The sequence below is a fragment of the Cryptomeria japonica genome, chromosome 6, assembly GCF_030272615.1.
Source record: "Cryptomeria japonica chromosome 6, Sugi_1.0, whole genome shotgun sequence".
In the NCBI taxonomy this organism is placed as follows: domain Eukaryota; kingdom Viridiplantae; phylum Streptophyta; class Pinopsida; order Cupressales; family Cupressaceae; genus Cryptomeria; species Cryptomeria japonica.
Window position 1 is genome coordinate 190,398,356 of NC_081410.1, and position 18,555 is coordinate 190,416,910.

The 18,555-nt window shown below is 36.1% G+C and overlaps 1 protein-coding gene across 1 annotated transcript; it reads right to left on the reverse strand.

The window, feature by feature from the left end:
• Positions 1 to 4,767: 4,767 nt before the first annotated feature.
• Positions 4,768 to 18,313, reverse strand: LOC131077632 (uncharacterized). The gene is made up of 5 exons (XM_058015176.2): positions 17,799 to 18,313; positions 13,814 to 15,869; positions 13,526 to 13,717; positions 9,036 to 13,425; positions 4,768 to 5,469 (listed from the first exon to the last, which is right to left on the reverse strand). Exons 1-4 carry the CDS (start codon positions 18,217 to 18,219, stop codon positions 12,585 to 12,587), a joined length of 3,510 nt encoding a protein of 1,169 aa, XP_057871159.2. The 5' UTR covers positions 18,220 to 18,313; the 3' UTR covers positions 4,768 to 5,469; positions 9,036 to 12,584.
• Between the last annotated feature and the right edge of the window lie 242 nt (positions 18,314 to 18,555).

An 18,555-nucleotide genomic window follows, 5' to 3' on the forward strand; every position in this document is an offset into this window, starting at 1 on the left:
AAATATGCGAGCATCACTTATGCTCGGATTTGTGTGGGGTTGGGGTCTTTCCTCTCCATCAAATTTCCAACAAATTGGACAACTAGTATCGTCATCCCTAAGCATATCAACTAGTACTTGTGGATTGGTGATTCTTTTGTGGTATTCTCAATGAAGATAATGATAATATGCATTCAATAGACTCAAATGAATGTATGCAAATGACTGAAATGAATTTAGGATGTAATACAAGGTATATATAATGCAATAAGATCGCTGATGTAAACCTATAGTCAAGGGACATTAATGCAAATACTTATTGGTAAATTTTTTAGGAGAATGATAGAAAAACGAATCAATATTTGGGCTGAAAAAAGAAGAAAAAGAGAGCGAAAGGGCAGGCAGAATTTAGACCGAAATATTCCACCATTGACCATTGCATTACCCTCAAACACTTGATTGAAAAGGTTTGGGACAAACAAGAAGACGAGGTCTTTTGTTGCTTTGTTGATTTCAAGAAAGCTTTTGACACATTACCTAGAAATAAACTATAGAGCAGGATGGAAAAAATTCCAAAACATTATAGAGTTGTTGTCCATAGGTTGTATGACTGAGTCTAGGCCAAACTCCAAACCAAACAGGGATTGAGTTCTTTGGAAGTGACATTGGGGTCGAGTAGGGCTGCCCACTTTCTCCCACCTTATTTGGGTTATACATTGACAAACTAGAGGATTGGATAGATAAGTTTGGCGGGGAGGGTGTTCATTTGACCGACTATGTAATAAAATTGCTCCTATATATTGATGATCTTATTTTGATGGCAAAATCAGCATCAGATTTGGAGAAACACTTGAAGGCTTTAGAACTTTTTTGTCATGAGGCAGGGATGCAAGTAGACAGTAGCAAAACTAAGATCATGATCTTTACCTTGAAGAGAAAGACGGTTCATGGGGAATTTGTTTTTGAGGGCAATCCATTACAAATGGTCAATGAATTTAAATACCTTGGCCTTGATTTCCACAATAAACTCAATTGGGAAACATGTAGAGCGAAAAGGATCCAAGGAGGGTGGAAAGCCTTATACTCATTGCAAAATAGATGTAGAAGAGTTGAGCTATGGGACTGGAAAACTAAAAAGACTCTCTTTGGCCTTCTTGTGGTTCCAATGGTCTTATATGGTTGTGAGGTATGGGGCAACAACACTTCAGAAAGAAAATGGAGGTAGATAGAGAGATTACAAAAACACTTAATCACAAAGAGCCTCAAGATTAAATCATTTGTCCCATACGAAATTGTTCTAGCAGAAGCGGGGGCTTTCCCTATTGAGGCAACAACTATGGTCCGGTTACTAAGTTATTTAAAAAGAGTAGAAAATATGGAGACACATCGTTGGCCAAAAATAGCACCAGAAGAGAAGCTAAAAAGAAGAAAGAAAACATGGATGAAGCAAAACATTAAGTGGTTGGATAAATGGGGTATTAACATAAGTGATTGTCCAAATACAAAAAAAGGAAATAAAAAAGTACGTGCAAGGAAAGTTTAGAGAAAATATTATATCAAATATTTCAATCTTACACGTGACCATACACAAAAGAATTACATTGGAATGGATATAAAATGGAAAGCAAAAATGTTAATTGCTCAAGTCAGGACTAGTTCACATCAACTTGGGTGTGAAACCGAGAGATGGATGATACCTAAAGAGGAGTGGGCAAATAGAAAATGTAGATATTGCACCCAAGGGGTTGTGGAGATAGAATGGCACTATATCATGGAATGTCCAACTTACAATGGTATCCGAATTCACTACATTGACATGCTAAATGTAAACACCTTGAGTAGTTTATTTGAAGAAGATAAGATAACAAGAGTCGCAAATTTATTGATAAAGTTACACAGTTTAAGATCCAAGATGCAAAAGGAAATGGTAAAGGAGGTTTAGCATATTGTTCTTTGGTCTTTGCATACTCTTCTTTTGCTGGCTACCCGCAGGTCCCATAAGTTGTTTGGCCTCGTGGACGTTATTAAAAGCATTCATTCATTCATTCATTCATTCATTCATTCATTCATTCATTCATTCTCCTTATAAATGGGCAAGAGAAATAGGAGGTAATAAGTAGGTTAAAAATGGGCAAGAGAAATTGGAGGTAAAAAGTAGATTATGAAAAGATTGCCTTTAGATGTAGAAGGTGATTTTCATAGAGCATCATGTATCTTAATGTTCAAAATTAAAAAGTTCTAATTTTGGAAACCAAGCTAAGACAATCTTCAAGATTCGAGTTGTGAGGCTCCACAAGAAGACTCTAAGAATGCAACCTCTTTAGTGATTACAAATAGTTTTATGGGAAGAGAGGATTCCAAGCTTTCAAACCCTTCCACTGCTTTTTCAAATTGGAGTTTGTTCCAAGTACAACGTTCATTTTGATTAGGAAATGTCAAAAGATATGAGGGGGAAGAACCCCTAGATGAAGTGGACCGAGACACTATGGTTTCTTCCCATTTTAAGCATGGATGGGCGAAGGTTAAGAAGAAAAATCCCCTTCTGGCAAACACCAAATATTGCTCAGATCTTCATTGAAAGGGGAAAATAATGGACGGAGTGAAAATATCTCCATGAAGGGGGCTTATTAAGAACACAACAAATTTAACTATGTTGTATTATTAAGTGTCAATAATAGAACACAACTTTGTATTGTTTTTTTGTTGCATCCCTCATAGCAAGGGCATGTATGTTTTTTTTCAAAATTTTAATATATGGGTGTATCTCAAGTCCACAATTAATTACAAATCAAAAAAAATTTAAAATTTGTAATTTAAAAAATAACTTTTAAAAGTTAGAAATTCTTGAATTTTTGTTAATAAAATAATTTAACATATCAATTGATTAATATAGACGATGTATTAATTCCATATTGAAAATGTAACAACTATAATTATACTATATAATTTAAGATGTAAGATGCTTAATGAAATTATATAATTAGATATAGGGAGGCATGAATACAAACAACCAAAAAAAATTTAAAAATGGATCAAGAACCACTCAATTGATCATTCTCCTTATCTTGAAGAGATGGAACAAGCAATGGGAGTGAACTACCAAAGGTAAAGGAAGGTGCATATTTGAGGATGTATGTGAGAGCTACAAAAGTGGCTTTGATATTTTAAAATAATTCTAGTTCCATTTTGATAGTTATGGGAGTGAATTCTACTTTTAAAATCTAAGTTACAATCATGTTTGATATTTCTTCGTAATCTTTCAAAGTGTTGAATAGGGAAAAGACCTCCAACTAGCACATGCTTCAAAGATATTGTATTTAGAAATAGCATGAAGCAATTGGTTAGATTCATACAAGTACCCTTTATAGCCATGACATAATTGAAGTAATAACTATAAATCCCGAAGGATGTCCACAACATTAGAAAGGAAGATAAAGTCCACACAAAAACTTAGCTAGAAGTTCACAACTAGCAATGAGTTTGATGTTATCCTCCACCTTCATACTATCAAAATGAAAAATATAACTTTTGTTCTATATTCAAATTTATGAAAAATGTATGATATTATAAAGTAGAATAATCTTATAATTAAATATAACTATCATATCACTTAGTCTTAATAGGTGCATAAATAAGAATGATATCATATTATAAAAAAATAATAAATAATTTAAAATTATTATAAACATTAAGAATCAAATTTAATATAGATTAATTAATTGAAATGTTATAAGAATTACGATTTTTGGAGTGATAACAGACTATATTCTTTACTGGGTATGCATAAGATTGGCTTGTTGATGATGCTTGGGTATGCATAAGATGGGCTTGTTGATGATGCTTTGGAGATTTTTATAGCCTTTACAATTCACAGAAGTAAAGACAGACGTTTTCCTTTTCCCAACTGCTATCAAACATGGTGCATTGCTATGGGGCGCAGAGTATCAAGAGTCCATGGCAACCTAAGCTTAAGTGTGCCACTATTTGGCCCACTGAGGAAATGCCCCCCTCTTTTACCACAAACTACTATTTGGCAGTAGGTCTCTTTCCCCAGTCATCCTCTCAATAAAAAATAGTAAGATGCATTTTTTTGCCTAATGTAGTTGCCTGCCATGATAATACAAGAGAATGTGGCAGCAATCCAAAAGCTAATGAACAGGAAGCAGATATTTGCCACATGTCGAATATATGACTGCTACTAAACATATGAGCGTAAAATATGGAAAGTTTACAGAAGGTGGTGTTCGTTATAATGTTTCAATTACATGAGGTCTCATGGACTTTGAGATTACAAGTTATTCACAGAGTGGTGTTCTTGAAGAGTCTGTCTTTCTGGAGGGGCTCATTAAAATATGGCATCATGGACAGCTACGATTTCTATATATAATATATACACATGTAGGCTTTCTAGAAAGCTAGGATACTTTGAAGCAAATGCAATCATCAGGTGTAGGCCTGGCTTATCATCAACCTTGGATGGCACCCTCCATGCCATATTAAAATTCATCTGAACAATTGAATGCAGATTATTTTCGAATTATCTCATTTCAAATGCATAGATGGACATGCTTGCGAACTGTGGAAAGCATACTGTAGGCATGTGAATCGCCAAATGAAATACATCATCCAGGCATGGCCTTATGATGTGCAATCAATGCTGGATTTGCTTTGTGCTGTCTTTGTCAAATGAAGCATTCTAGGACTAGGTCTGATTATTTATCAATCATAAGTCTATTTTTGAATAAACTTAGCAAGCAAAAGAATTATAGAATAACATAAGAATCAGTATGTCAGATGTGTGTGATTGCTCCTTGAATTTTTGAAGTTTTCGAACCCCAAAATTACAGTAATGAAACCACTTAAGTACATGGTTTCTCCAAATCATAAATTGAAGAAACGTTTGGCTAAAGAACAATGGCAATATAAAACTCACTTCAAGACTTTCGCTGTTGAAGGCCATTGAACGTGCTCTCTGGTTAAATTGGCAGCAAACATTAGTCCCTGTAAAAGTTACTCTTTCTTTTCTGTTTTCAAAAGTATCACTGCCCTCTTCTCGTTTTTGTCTCTTTGTTGCCTAGCCCGTATGGAATTTTATCATCTTCTTCCAGTAACGATGCTAGATTCATTCCATGCCGCTTCAGCTCTTTCATAAAGATGGGCTGCGATGCAGCTAGATTCCCTACCTCATGAAAAAAAAGAGCAGAGATTAACAGAAAATGCTGATCTCCAATGTGGAGGCTGCATTTGAAATGAATGAATTGTGTAATGATAAATGAGATTAGTTGGTTGATTAAATTTTTGAGTAGCAAATGAGAGGGGGTATGAGAAGGGATAAGGATGGACAGCCCATAAGCCTTTTTGTGCCTCTCGTGAAGGAAGTGGAGAAGAGAGGTGAGGCATCCTCATCACTAAGAATCCTTCCACAACTGCACTCTTCCTGTTGTATTTGCTCCAGGTGCCCAGCATTTATAGTGGGTATAGTACACAGTCCTGCACACATTTTAGGAAACAAATCGTCATAACATGATTTTTTATGTTCCTTTAGTAATATGACCTGCAGAATCTATAAGAGGGAATCTACAGGCTTTTACGATGTAAGTTATATAACAGTTAAAATTAACAGCAAAAATTTGGATTTCTGATTTCATTGTTCAAAAGAGTTGCAAACTTCAAAATTCTTGTTAGGGTATTTAAAATGTATTTGTCAAATTCATAGTTGATGATATAGGTTATAAAACAGTTCACATTAAGAGCAATAATTTGAATTTCTCATTTTATTGTTCAAAAAAATTGCGAACTTCAAAATGTGTTTTTAGACTTGAAGTGTGTTTTTAGCTCTTCAGGTCTACTGAGGTTTTACTGTTGCATTCAGCCTGAAATATACTGGTGTGAACAACTTTGAAGGAATGGTATATTAAATTATCTGATTCAATATATGAGTCAAAAAATATGGAGATTTTTGAAGAAAAGCACTGCTCTAAGTTCTGATTTAATTATTATCTAGGAACTCTAAAATTATTTCATGGTTCATTTTCTTTCTTCTTTTCAAGAAAAACGATTTCCTGAATTTGACATTTTGAAAAAATTCGTAAGTTTACTATAAATTTTCCCATTACTAGATTGTGGTTTATACAAGTCACAATTATTCAGGTAAATAAGCCTCTAACACTTTCCAGCTTACAGTAATCCATAGATTTAGTATACAGCATATCTAACATAACAACAGACTTCTCCACTAAGCTTGACTTGAACTATGCACTTCCCAAGAGCCTGAACAAATGTGGTATTGCCTTGCCTAATCAAAATTTCTAGTCGTTCCAGTCGTTTGTTCAATATTGGTAAGAACAGATACTATGTTATAAGTCAAAAGCACACAAGAACTTAAAATTATTTAGTATACAGCATATCTAGATTTAGTAATCCATAGATTTAGTATACAGCATATCTAACATAACAACAGACTTCTCCACTAAGCTTGACTTGAACTATGCACTTCCCAAGAGCCTGAACAAATGTGGTATTGCCTTGCCTAATCAAAATTTCTAGTCGTTCCAGTCGTTTGTTCAATATTGGTAAGAACAGATACCATGCTATAAGTCAAAAGCACACAAGAACTTAAAATTATTTGCATGAGTTCATTAAAAAAAATGAGAGGTTGTTGCCAGTTGTAAGATCCTCAAAAGGCCCTCAATTCGGACAACAGAAGTTTAGTTGAATCTGTTGCGTTTTAAGTTTGTTCTTTTCAATTCTTTGAACAGCAAGTATAGCTTTGACTATTACAAGCTCAAAAAGCAACTATGGGGAATTCCTAGAAATCAATTATAATTCGATGGTAAACTGATCAAACCCTTATTACATTTATTCAACCTTTATTTAACCTCAATACATAAACAAACAATACTAGAGAGGAAACTGATAAATACCAAGAAATTCTGAAACCCCTTATTTCCTTCTTGCTGGTCATACACAGTCCATTATGACAGCATGCTGTAATTTATTCCAGACTGGCCCGAACAGCTTGCATGAGAGCTTAATGGAAGAGTCCAGGCTAGGCACACCTTCTGCTTATTTTTTAATATATTTTTGCAACCCACCAGCATGCAGATCGCAACCTCCTTCAGGTGATTGGCGCAACTCCCAAGCAGCCATACAGCCACCAAATAATATCCCCTTTGTGTATCTCTGTTTCTCTCTTGCTGCTGCAACAAAACACTGAAGACTGATGGTGACTCTCTGATTAATTAGCACAAACTTGGTCCCTGAATGAAACCAACTGAATAAGCAAGATCAACTAATATTCCACAGCCTCTGATGCTGTTGTACAAGAATCCCACGTTTTCCTGCATTGATACCTCCGATCACTACAAAAAAATCTTCTGCTAAAACCCTTGGCCAAAAACTCCTCTCAGAGCTCAAATCCAAAATATCAAAACTCAACATCTTGAAAAGAAGACCTAAAATCTTCTTTAAACTTCTCCACTTAGGATTTGGGCGATTCCCAAGAAATGTGTGATTTGGCATTTAATGATGTTTTAACTTTTATTGTTCATTTTTTACTATTGAAGTGTCAAAAATAAATCACTTTCCATTTAATATAAAAAACTGGCTCCATCTGATGAGAAATAGACCCTCACTTAAGTTATAACTTAAAGTGACTTTTAAAACATTAAAACATTAAAGTTCACCCATTTAATATTTAATTAAAATAATTAAATATTAATATCTCTCTAAGTATTCATCAAAATTGACTGCCATCTGAACTCGAGACTACCAAACCATACTCTGCCCCTGCCCAACCCACTGGCTATAAATAGTAGAACTGCTAAAAATAAAAAGTATCTCAAACGGAGTCCTGGAGACCTCAAACGAAAACCAGTCTTGGAGTGCTCGCTCTGAAGATGACGAATCAAACTCCGGAGGACCCTCTAACCAACCTCATCAGCCTACGCGAGTCAGTGATAGGCTAATCTACTGTACTAGTGTGATGTCAACTAGAAGGGGACATCACACCAGTACACATTCTAAGCTTTTCAATGCATTTTTCTGTGGAGTCATCTTAAGCCACATCTACAAGCAAAGTTATGCTTCGCTAGAGGGATTTAACTATTATGAAAGCATTGACGACACATGAACAAACATGCTAGTGGAGTACACAAAAAAAATTTAGTATAAATTTGTGTTAACTGTAATTTTTTTTCCGGTCTGGATTATTATAGGGATTTTAACTATTTCTGATATTTGCCGTTCCCCATGGCACGGTAATGAACTCATCCAATCATGCAGAGTCATAAGTTAAACAAAACTAGAATTTTATGTACAGAATTCTGATGAATGGTAAAGTTAAACAAAACTAGAATTTTATGTACAGAATTCTGATGAATGGTATTTGGCCTTTTCATCACCAATTTTAGCTGTGCTCATTGACTGATGCCAATGTTGACTAGGATGGTTTTGACTGAGACCGTGATGACAATGACCACTATGAAATGTAAATCACCCTTGCACTGAGTGTCATCTAGTGAAGTGGAGTAGTTGTGAGCAAAAATCGGGGGAGAATGCAACGGGGGCGTTGATCACTAAATGAGGCTGTTGTGAAAGGGACTCCAGAAAAAGCATAATCCAGCCAGACCACACTCGTAGAGCCACTAATTAACCTTAAAATAGATATTGCGTCACTAAATTTTCCTCTCGAATTCCTGAAGTGCTCAAGAGGGTATGCATCTGTGCTGCCGCTACAAGCCATTTTTCCTGTTGAGGTCTACACTTTATGTGTAGGAAGGAGTGACATTAAATTAATTATGAAAGGATTCAAAAATGCTTTTTTGAGAAATATTCAATTTAAAATGAAAACGTAATACGCTAAGCTCTACGATTTATAGATGTAGTGTCCCTTTTCAATAATTTTGTAAATCCTACCATTTTCTTTAGATTCCTGTCTATGCAATACTTGAAATATATGTAATTTCGAACAGCAGCACATAAACACCAATATTTATTATCGAAACCCTTGGCACATCAATGTCATTATTTTTTAAAAGAATGGGTCGTGTACTTACCGTAAGTAACAGACATCTGTCAGCTCTGTCGATCAATTTTGGATTGACTGCAGTCACAACAACCTATATATGCCTGCAGTACGATACAAATCCCTCAAACAATTAGAAATTGAAAAAGCACTTGTAAAATATGTTTTACAGTAGCTGTTACCACAACCTCCATTACTGAAAAAGGTAAAGTAAAGATTTTTATGACCGATTTCTCCCAGCCAGTGGATAGATAGAGCATGTTTACTAACACTCTCCAGTTTTAGAGATAATGAGAGGATAACACACACAAAAAAAACACTGGAAAAGCAGTAGAGAAAAGGACTTGCCTTTCACAGTTGAGGGCACAGATGCTTTATAAAACCCCTGCAATCGCTTTACCTAAAATCATTGGCTGAATACTACTGAGGAGAACGGTAAAGCCCAACAAATTTGACAGTTTCTCAATTGCTTCTATAATTATCACAATGCAAATACACAAATCTGTTTGACACATGTCAAACTTCATTTGACCAGTCTATGAGTCCACATATTGGATATATGCCTACAAGGCTAGTTGCAAATATAACATTTGACAAAAATAAGCATTATTTCTTTTGATAGATCTCCATATCCTATTCCAAAGCCCCCATTTCGGCACTGGAAGGCAAGATGCCATGAAAAGTTGTTGAATTTGGCTGAGCACCTTCCAATTGCATTTGCTCGAGACAGTTTGTAAAGCCTTTTTAGAAAGTCCATTTTCTGCATATATTGCAATCTTGGCCTAGAATAGATCACAGTTCAATACCTTGTTTATGCTTTCACAATTTTGCATAGATGTCTACATTGTCTTGGCCAAAACACCAGCTTTGGAATAGATCATGGACATCTACCAAAGCATTTCCACAATATTTTTGTGTAGATGTCTACCAGAGCACTTCCACAATGTCTTGGCCAAAACACTAGCCTTGGAATAGAGCGTACAAATCTATTAATGCATTATATAGGCAAGTTGGAAAAGACCAGGGCACACCCAAAAAACAATAATAAATTTAACTTAGTATAGCAAAAAAAACCATTAACATGTATAATATAATATTATAAATTTAAACGCTTCCACCTATTTACTATCTGCACAAAGACATCTTTTAGTAGAAAAGTAGACACAAGTTGGATATGGGCAAGGCACACACTAGAGAATCCAAATTTTCTCCTCTTAGTCCATTTTTTATGCTTTTGTACAAGTACTAGAATGCATCTAATCAAGTTAGTATCAGAGGACTTTTGTTTGTTTTCTTGATATTATAATGTATCTTTTGGGTTATAAGAAATAGAATTGGTACCTTCCAATGCATAGTTATTTTCAGAACTTGAGGGAACTGACATAATTTCACCTCAATAGGACATTCACGAGCTTCTTGCAACACACGTATGCTTACCTCTAAGCTTTTGCAGTATCATTCTAAAGCAACAATAACCAGTCTAGACTTCCTCCCAGCAAAAAAGCAAAAACTCTGATATATAAAAATAGTCAACCCCACATGAAATTCACCCCCGTTCAATGCATAGGACGGAGAGAGCAATCCATCTCAAAAAAACACCATATTAAAGAGCCAAAAATATGGAATATTTACCCTAAAAGCTTGCAAAATAATTAGCATAACTTATTTACCCAAAAACCAGATATGGGGAAATAACTGCAAGCTACTTGAAAGACATTAAGGCTTAAGATCCCTCAAAATTTCAACGAAACCACTAAAATCCTTCAATTTTTTGCTAGGCAACCTTTGAATTCAACTGCAGCATAGTTGATTGATGAGCAGAACAAAATATTGGCTTTCTAAACGCATGTAGTAAGAAAAATGATTCTGGCTAATTTATGGTACGAAACGAGCCACCTACAAAATGCATAGAAAATGTAGAAGCACAAGCAAGCCGCATTACCTTTTTCTAGAGTGCCACGTCCAAATACAGCATGTCTGCAACAAAACATGTTCCCTACCAGAAAGGAATACTTGCCCTAAAATGGAACCATACAAGCTTCAAAGACAGCAAATTACAAAAACCTTTGTAAATGTCTGATATTGTGCCTCCCATGCCAGCCCATCGCCATAGACACCTACCTCCTTATGTGTCCACCATCGCCACCCATTACAAAGACCCATTACAAAGACATGGCTACACTTCGAAAACATTAGAAACTTAATAAATATTTTCCTCTCCTCATTTCCAATTCGTCGCAAGAACAATTTCTAAATGGAATTACAAAAAATTACAGGCAAAAATATGAGCTACCAATCAAAAAATACGGAAAGTCAGCAGAAATACTATTTTAATAATGAAATAACAGCAGACAATACAATAAAAAATTGTCCTTGCCTGGCACGATATCTGAGAACGAAGATATTTTCAAATACTAGAGTGAAAACATAAGTCTCCGCCTTATAGGCAGGGACTACCACTGACTCTGGTGGCTCTTCACCTGCAATGCATAATATAGCCAAGAGAGAAAATGAAAAACCCAAGAAAATTAGGCAGTAACTTACAAGCATATGGTATAAATCCTAACAAAATCAAAACTATGACTCTGAACATAAGAATTCGATAATATCTAGAGACAAAAAACGATTATCTCAAGTGAGTTAGACGTGTGCCTGTGGTTCTCGTGGAGACAAGGTAGATTGACTTAGCCATTAGCCGATGTTGTATGTTAATCTGGCACATCCCCAAATGTCATATTCTGACATTTAACACAAAGATCCACAATGTAACAGAATGCATCCAGCAACAAGAAAACCTAGAATTTTATTATTTTGGAGGGGTTGCATGCATTTCTTTACACGCAATAAATAAAAATAAAGAGTGATTCAAACATTTATTATTCTGAAGAAATAGTAAAAGCATGCGAGCAAAGCCACATACAATACTATGTAATACAGCAGAGCAAATTAGTTTTAAAAATGATAATACATAATACTGGCATTTGAAGAGTTTTTGCGGTCCACAGTTATTGAATACTATTTTTGGACCAACAGAATCACTACGGAATCTCTTCTATGACCCATCTCTAAAGAGCTTGAATGGTCCATCCTAAACTCATTCATAGTATAAATGATCAATATCAAGACTCATACTTAGTAACCGGGAATTCTTTGAGAGATTACACTACGGAGTTTTTCCTATATTTAAGCACTCTTATCAAATTCCCACATTGAAAAAAAAAATCATTTCTAGGACAAGTACATAGATGATAGATCAATAATTTTTGTGCACAAAATTTACAGTTCTGTTATGATGCAAACAGGATGTTGCTATGCAGAAAACTAATGACTGAATCTTAGTTCCACTCACATCCAGGTAATATACTTAACACCTAACACCAATGACTGAATCTTAATTCCACTCGCTTCTAATGCAACAGGTAATGTTGTTAACACCAATGAATGAATCTTAATTCCAATCAGATCTAATACAAGAATTATTATACTTAACAAAATATGCAGAAATGAATTATAAACTCTTGCAAATGGATTTTTCCATAAGACCAACACCAAAGATAGTGCAGATGGTAAAAGCATTGCTTTAAAAAGACTTTTCGTTTTCAAATAGTGCTCTTGAAATAAGTCCTAACTTTGAGTCTGTGCCAGATGTCACATGATCAGGAGCAGTCCTTGAATCAGGATTAACAACCACCACTGTCCTGACTGCTGACATGTGATTTTGTACTTTAGAGATTGGATATGGAGTCTCATGAACAATATCTGAAGTGGCCTTCAACCTGTAATTTGTTCTTGGATATGGCGTCTCGTCGACAAAATCGATAGTAGTTTTAGTCTCCTTCCTTCCAACCACCACTGCTTTCCCATCTTTGTATTTTCTCAACTTTGAAGATCGCATTGGAGTCTCATATACCACATCACCTTTATCAGCTTTTGAATGTTTCTTCTTCGAATGATTTATTTGGCTGTTAGATTGCTTCCTGATCATATGGCTGGCTTGTTTTGGTGCCCACACGCGTTGCAAATCTCGAGCTCTGCTTGTAAAATGTGCAAATCTGCGCGCGCGCTCCCTGTTTGCTTCGGCTTTCTTAAGTCTACGTTCATAATCATCACCCGGATATTTTTCTGAATGCTTTCTTGAAACCTTTTCATCTTGTGGCAGTTTCAGGGAATGCTGATCATCATACATGGCAGACATCTGACAATAGGACTGTCCTATCTGGCCTGCGTTTCTCCCTTCCCCACCATTAGTAGCCATGAAATCATTTTGAGAAGAAGTTTCTGCATCATGCTCATTTTTCTGCATATCGGCATCTTTATCCTCATTGGACAAAGAATTGAAAATATCCCCTGAATCATCGTATGCATAAAATTCCATATCCTTGTATGCTTTTCTAATCACCATGTCCAGTCGGTTAATATACCTGCAATGAAGGGCATGGCTTATTTGAACGTATCATAGATTTAAGTATTATCAGATATTAAATTTATTAGACACAGTTTATTGGTAAGTTAGACAGTTACCTGGATGCAATAACTCTGTTTGCAAACTCATTAAGGTTCTCCCCACCAAATATTCCTCCTGGCAAGTTAAATTGGATGTTTTCCAGAAGTTTGCAGATTTCTTTTATTAATTTATTCTTTGTTTGCTCTTCAATGCTCCCAGCAATCTTTGATGCAAGTATTTCCATGCGAAATAAGACTTGCAATTCATGTCTATTCTTGAGTGAAGAATTTCAATAATTTTTATAATGAGCTTTCAAGGAAATGTCAATGTAAAAGTTTAAAGAACGTAGACCAAAAAAAGGATACTCTCTAACCTTGTCTTCAGAAGTGTATAGAGAAGCAAAATCAGAATTGCCAAGTTGGCTAGATAATGGAAGAGGGCAATCTTTGTACTTGACTGCCAACTCTTTGGGTTTTTTCAAAATCAGCTTCATCACTTCATGGCAAATGGATCTCTTAGTTAAAATGCTTGCTTTTGCAACATTTGTAGATGAGCAATGCTCAGCTTCCAGCTGGACCTCTACATGTTGGATTACAACATCTGTAAGGCGTTGTGCTAAAGCTCTCAAATCAACTTCTTTGCTAGAAAGGCCATGCTGCATTTTTTCATCCAGTGACTCAGCGAATGCTTTTTCTGCTTTTTCATTATCTAACTCAACAGTTTCTGAATCACAGTCTCCAACCTCGGTAGATAAAGAAGCATTTGAAAGAGAAGGGAAAGCAGTGGATCTGGGGCAAAACTGTTCACACTCTGCCAGAGGCTGTGGTGTTTTCTTGAAAACTGGATCTACAGTTGCTTTATTTTTCTCCGTGGGACGGGAATTCAAAACCGCTTGATTGAACAAATTGTCAAAGGCCTGGCCTGCATCCAACTTTTTTGATATCTTCTTCATCCAGCGACTCAAAAACCTTAAAATTTTTGATTGTCTGCAACTACCCTTAAAATATCTATCCTCCAATTTTGTGGCCAGAATTACATCAGAGACTGTTTTACATGTACCCCCAACAATTGCAGAATACAAAGAGTCCCAAGTATTGCATTGAAGGTCAAGGCCCATCTTTGAGGACTTGTGCTCTCTACTGTTTTTGTTGCTAAGTGGCCCTGAGGGAACAGACTCTTTTGGACCACCAAAACACATACTAGCTGGTGCTAGTTCGCGCTCACAGGGCAAGGATTGATTATAAACTAAATTAACTTCCATCTCACTTCTTTCGCAAGCATTACGTGAGTTATCAATAACTTGTCCTTTGAGATTAGGTTCTGCTTGTGGTTCAGTTTCAAGGGCTTTAGTGCAAACTAGTTCAGAGCAGTCTCCTCCAAAGCTACTGTCCTTCGGTGGTATGTTAGACGTAAATGAAAACTTAGTTCCCAAAACATGAAGAAGGGCTGTGTGCACAGTCAGAGGCTCAAGAACAGCACCAAAAGAATGATTATTTTTGTCAGAAATGTTAACCAATGCCAGGAAGTTCTTGCGTGCTAGAAACACCAAAAGCAGCTGCCAAGCAGGCTTTCCGCACCTAAATTCCCCACTTTTTTGTTGTAATCTCATAAGCACTTCATCACCAAGTAAGTCGCTGTCCATTTTGTCCTTGGCAACATTTCCTTCAAGTTCATTTTGTTCGTGACTATGATCTGTTTTATACTTCTTCTTACCAGAAATCCCGGAAAGCAAAACGCAACTAGAAATGATATTTCTCAAATTTAGGAACTTCTCCATCGGAAAAGGCAAAACAACATGAATTTTCATGTGGCCAGCACTACAATTTTTGTCCAAATGCTTCTGAATCAGAAGAGAAAAATTCATTCGTCCATTGTAAGAGCTTTCATCTCTAGGTAAATTCAGAGTTTTGGCCTGAGTGAGTTCAGTCCATTGCACTTCACAAGTTCTACACACCAAAGCTTTCCCATCAATGTCTTCCAAGTCCAGATCCACTTCCGCCAAAGCGCTGCATTGTGGCGAAGAAACCATTGGATAAGCAATTGTAGGCCAGATTAGGGAAAAGGGCACGAATCTTGAGGCCAAAATAACAACATCCACAGCTGTAAAGCTCCATCCCATTTTTCTGAACACTTCAAAGATTTTTCCCTGACTTATTTCATTTGGACTGTCCCTCATTTGAGAAACAAGAGGAGGAATGTCAATCCAACAAAAATGAATATCACGAGATCCAAAGGATTCAATTACAGACTTAAACTTCAAGCTAAAAAGCTCCATTAATTGTTCATCTGACAATGAAGAAAGATCCGTGCAGGACTTTTCATCCTTAATAAACTCTGCAAAACCAGTCCTGGTCCATGGTACTGAAGAAAACAATACTACCAAATTCGAGTTCTTGTGCTTGCTAAAGACATCCTGTTTACCTGCCAATTAGAATGAGCTCGGGCACTAAATCAATTAGCTTGTGTAGAAAAGGTCCAAGTTCAAATATCTGAAAGACATTATATCTTAATCTAGAAGCTTTGTACTTTGATCTCTGAAAGGCATTTCTGCATTCAATGTTATCTGTGGAATCATATAAATTATCATATACAAATGACACTGAAAAGTAGACTAAATTACTGCATCCAACGTTTGATGCAGCATAATTCAAAGAGGGGACCAGGGTTAAAAGGGTCAATTTACCAAACCCTCGAAAATAAAATAAAAATTGCTTGCCATAAGATTTTTTTTTGAACACCAGAACTTCTACTAAACACGCAAATTGGAGTAAACTACAACGTAATAATCTTAAGTGCGACGCTCAGTAAATTATCGCATCTAATCTTGTGTGTAAAAATGAGTAAAATTCCAAATCCGGACTAGTATAAAACTAAGACAATTAGTGCATCCAGTCTCAACTGTAAAACTGAATAAATGGTTGCATCCAATCTGTGTGTAGTTTTCAGTGAATTCTCACATCTAAACTAAAGGGTAAGATTGAGTTATTTACTGCAGATGGACGACACTTGTAAGATTTGTAGATCCATGGACCAGCAAAGACTTGCAATGTATACTGTCCAAGTTCAATTCAGAGTCTCCACCACTGTGCTACTGGACCTAATATTTGAGATATGACTGAGTGAAGATTGAGTGAAGATTGATTTCTAATAGTAAGTGTCATGAGATTCAAATTCCCATCACTATAAGGCACTCCCTGGCTCTAATCGATATGTTGAGAGATTGTGGTACAACTAGAGTACATTTAAGAAGGGCGACTCATATTTGCAAATTTGAAGGATGCATAAGCAGCTTAGGCCACACTGCATTACAGGGTATAACCTAACAAAAAACAACAAACAAAAAGCACTTCTTAGTTAGAGGACTGTAAAATTGAGTAAAGCATGCCATCCAACCTTGTGTACTTCAGAAAGGCGACGTGATCCTAAGAAGGTGAGCGGAAAGAACTTCAAACTCATTTCATACGCAGTTAAATCCAAAAGCATCCTTACATTATTTTTATGGCCCGTGTAAAACTCGCGCCTACTCGCCTACTCGCCCCTACTGTATAACTTTAAACTCAATATTATGGTTTGAACTGTAGTTTTAAGACTTTGCAAGTCTTGGAAGAACTCGCTGTGTGAGCCCCAGCTGACTGGGTTTGGGAGACTACCCTTTATAAAAGAACACCCAAAACTAAATTGAGAAAAGATTTGAAACTGACAAAGTACCCCCGGGCCTTCAGTTCTCCATTTCAACATCCATTTTTTTTGTTCTGCGGCACCTGTAATAGGGGGGAAATGGAATTTGCAACAGAAAGATGCAATTGAACTGATTTTTGTCCATTTGTGGTTGATTGTAATTACGATTTACAAAAAGAATAACTACAAGAAGTTTTCTTATTTGTTCCATAAAGAGCTTTACGTTCAAGACGGATTGTGCTTCCAACCATAGTTTTGAGATTATGCAAGTATTCGGAGAACTCGCCGAGTGATCTGGTGATCCCGGAGACTCTCCACCAAATAATAAAGCAACGCCTACTGAAGATGGAAAAAACTTTGAGCCAGCAAGCCTACCACTGTTCTTTATTTAACATCTAAATTTTAAAAATAGGGATTCGTCCTAATGAATGTCCAAATTGTTCTGGTCCTAAACAATGATGCCTTACAAATATACAACCGAATTTTTTTTTTCATCAAATCGTTCGTTACTAATGCTATGGATTGCGGAAACTTGAAGTCTTTAAACAAATTTCAGTTTTGTGGCACCTGAGAGAAAAGTCTAAACAAGATTCTCAACAGAGGAGACATTCTAAGAGATTTTTTGGGCAATTTACATCAGAAATAGTTTTTTTAATTTTTTTGAATGCCTACCTGGAGTGTTATTGTCAATAATGACAGGCTCCCACACATAATCGTGAATAAGCTCCTGCATCGACTGTGCCACAGATTCGACCCGCGAGTGAGCAGAGGGTTGCAGAGAGTCCGCATTGTTAGCAAGGGATTTGAGAGCTGAAATAAACATCTGGATCTGCTGAACAGAGTCGAAGCGGATATGAGTAGCCCATTTTCCCACATTCTGTTCGATAACCGATCTGGAACGATATGATGAGAGCGAGGAATCAAAAAGCTTGAATGCCCACAAGCTTGTTGGATCACAAGATCTCAGTAATTTGTCAACAGATTGCTGAATGGCGGTGAGATATGGCTTTCGATTTTGCAGGCTCTTGAGATGGCGTATGTCGAGCATTACCAGAATTCTTTGTACCCATTTTCCTCCTTGTTCCGCAGCCATTTTTTATGAAAGAAATGCATGCTGGAAACTTTTTGTTATACAGGACTCTTCAAAATGGAGGGAAAACTAGGTCGTCGGTGCCATAGAAATAGATTTAAATTATGCCTGGTTAGATTTAAATATAACTGTTTTGAACACACACAATAAGCTTTATACAAATTTAAAACACTTATATTACTATAAACTAGTAGTACATTTTATTAAAGAAAATTGTAGTATATTTAAAATTTGTTAAAGTGGTGTATTTTAAGGTTGGTATATTTTGGATATTTTATTTACATGACAAATATATAATTTTTGAGTTTATTAGTCGATCGTTTATCTTATCAATCTTCT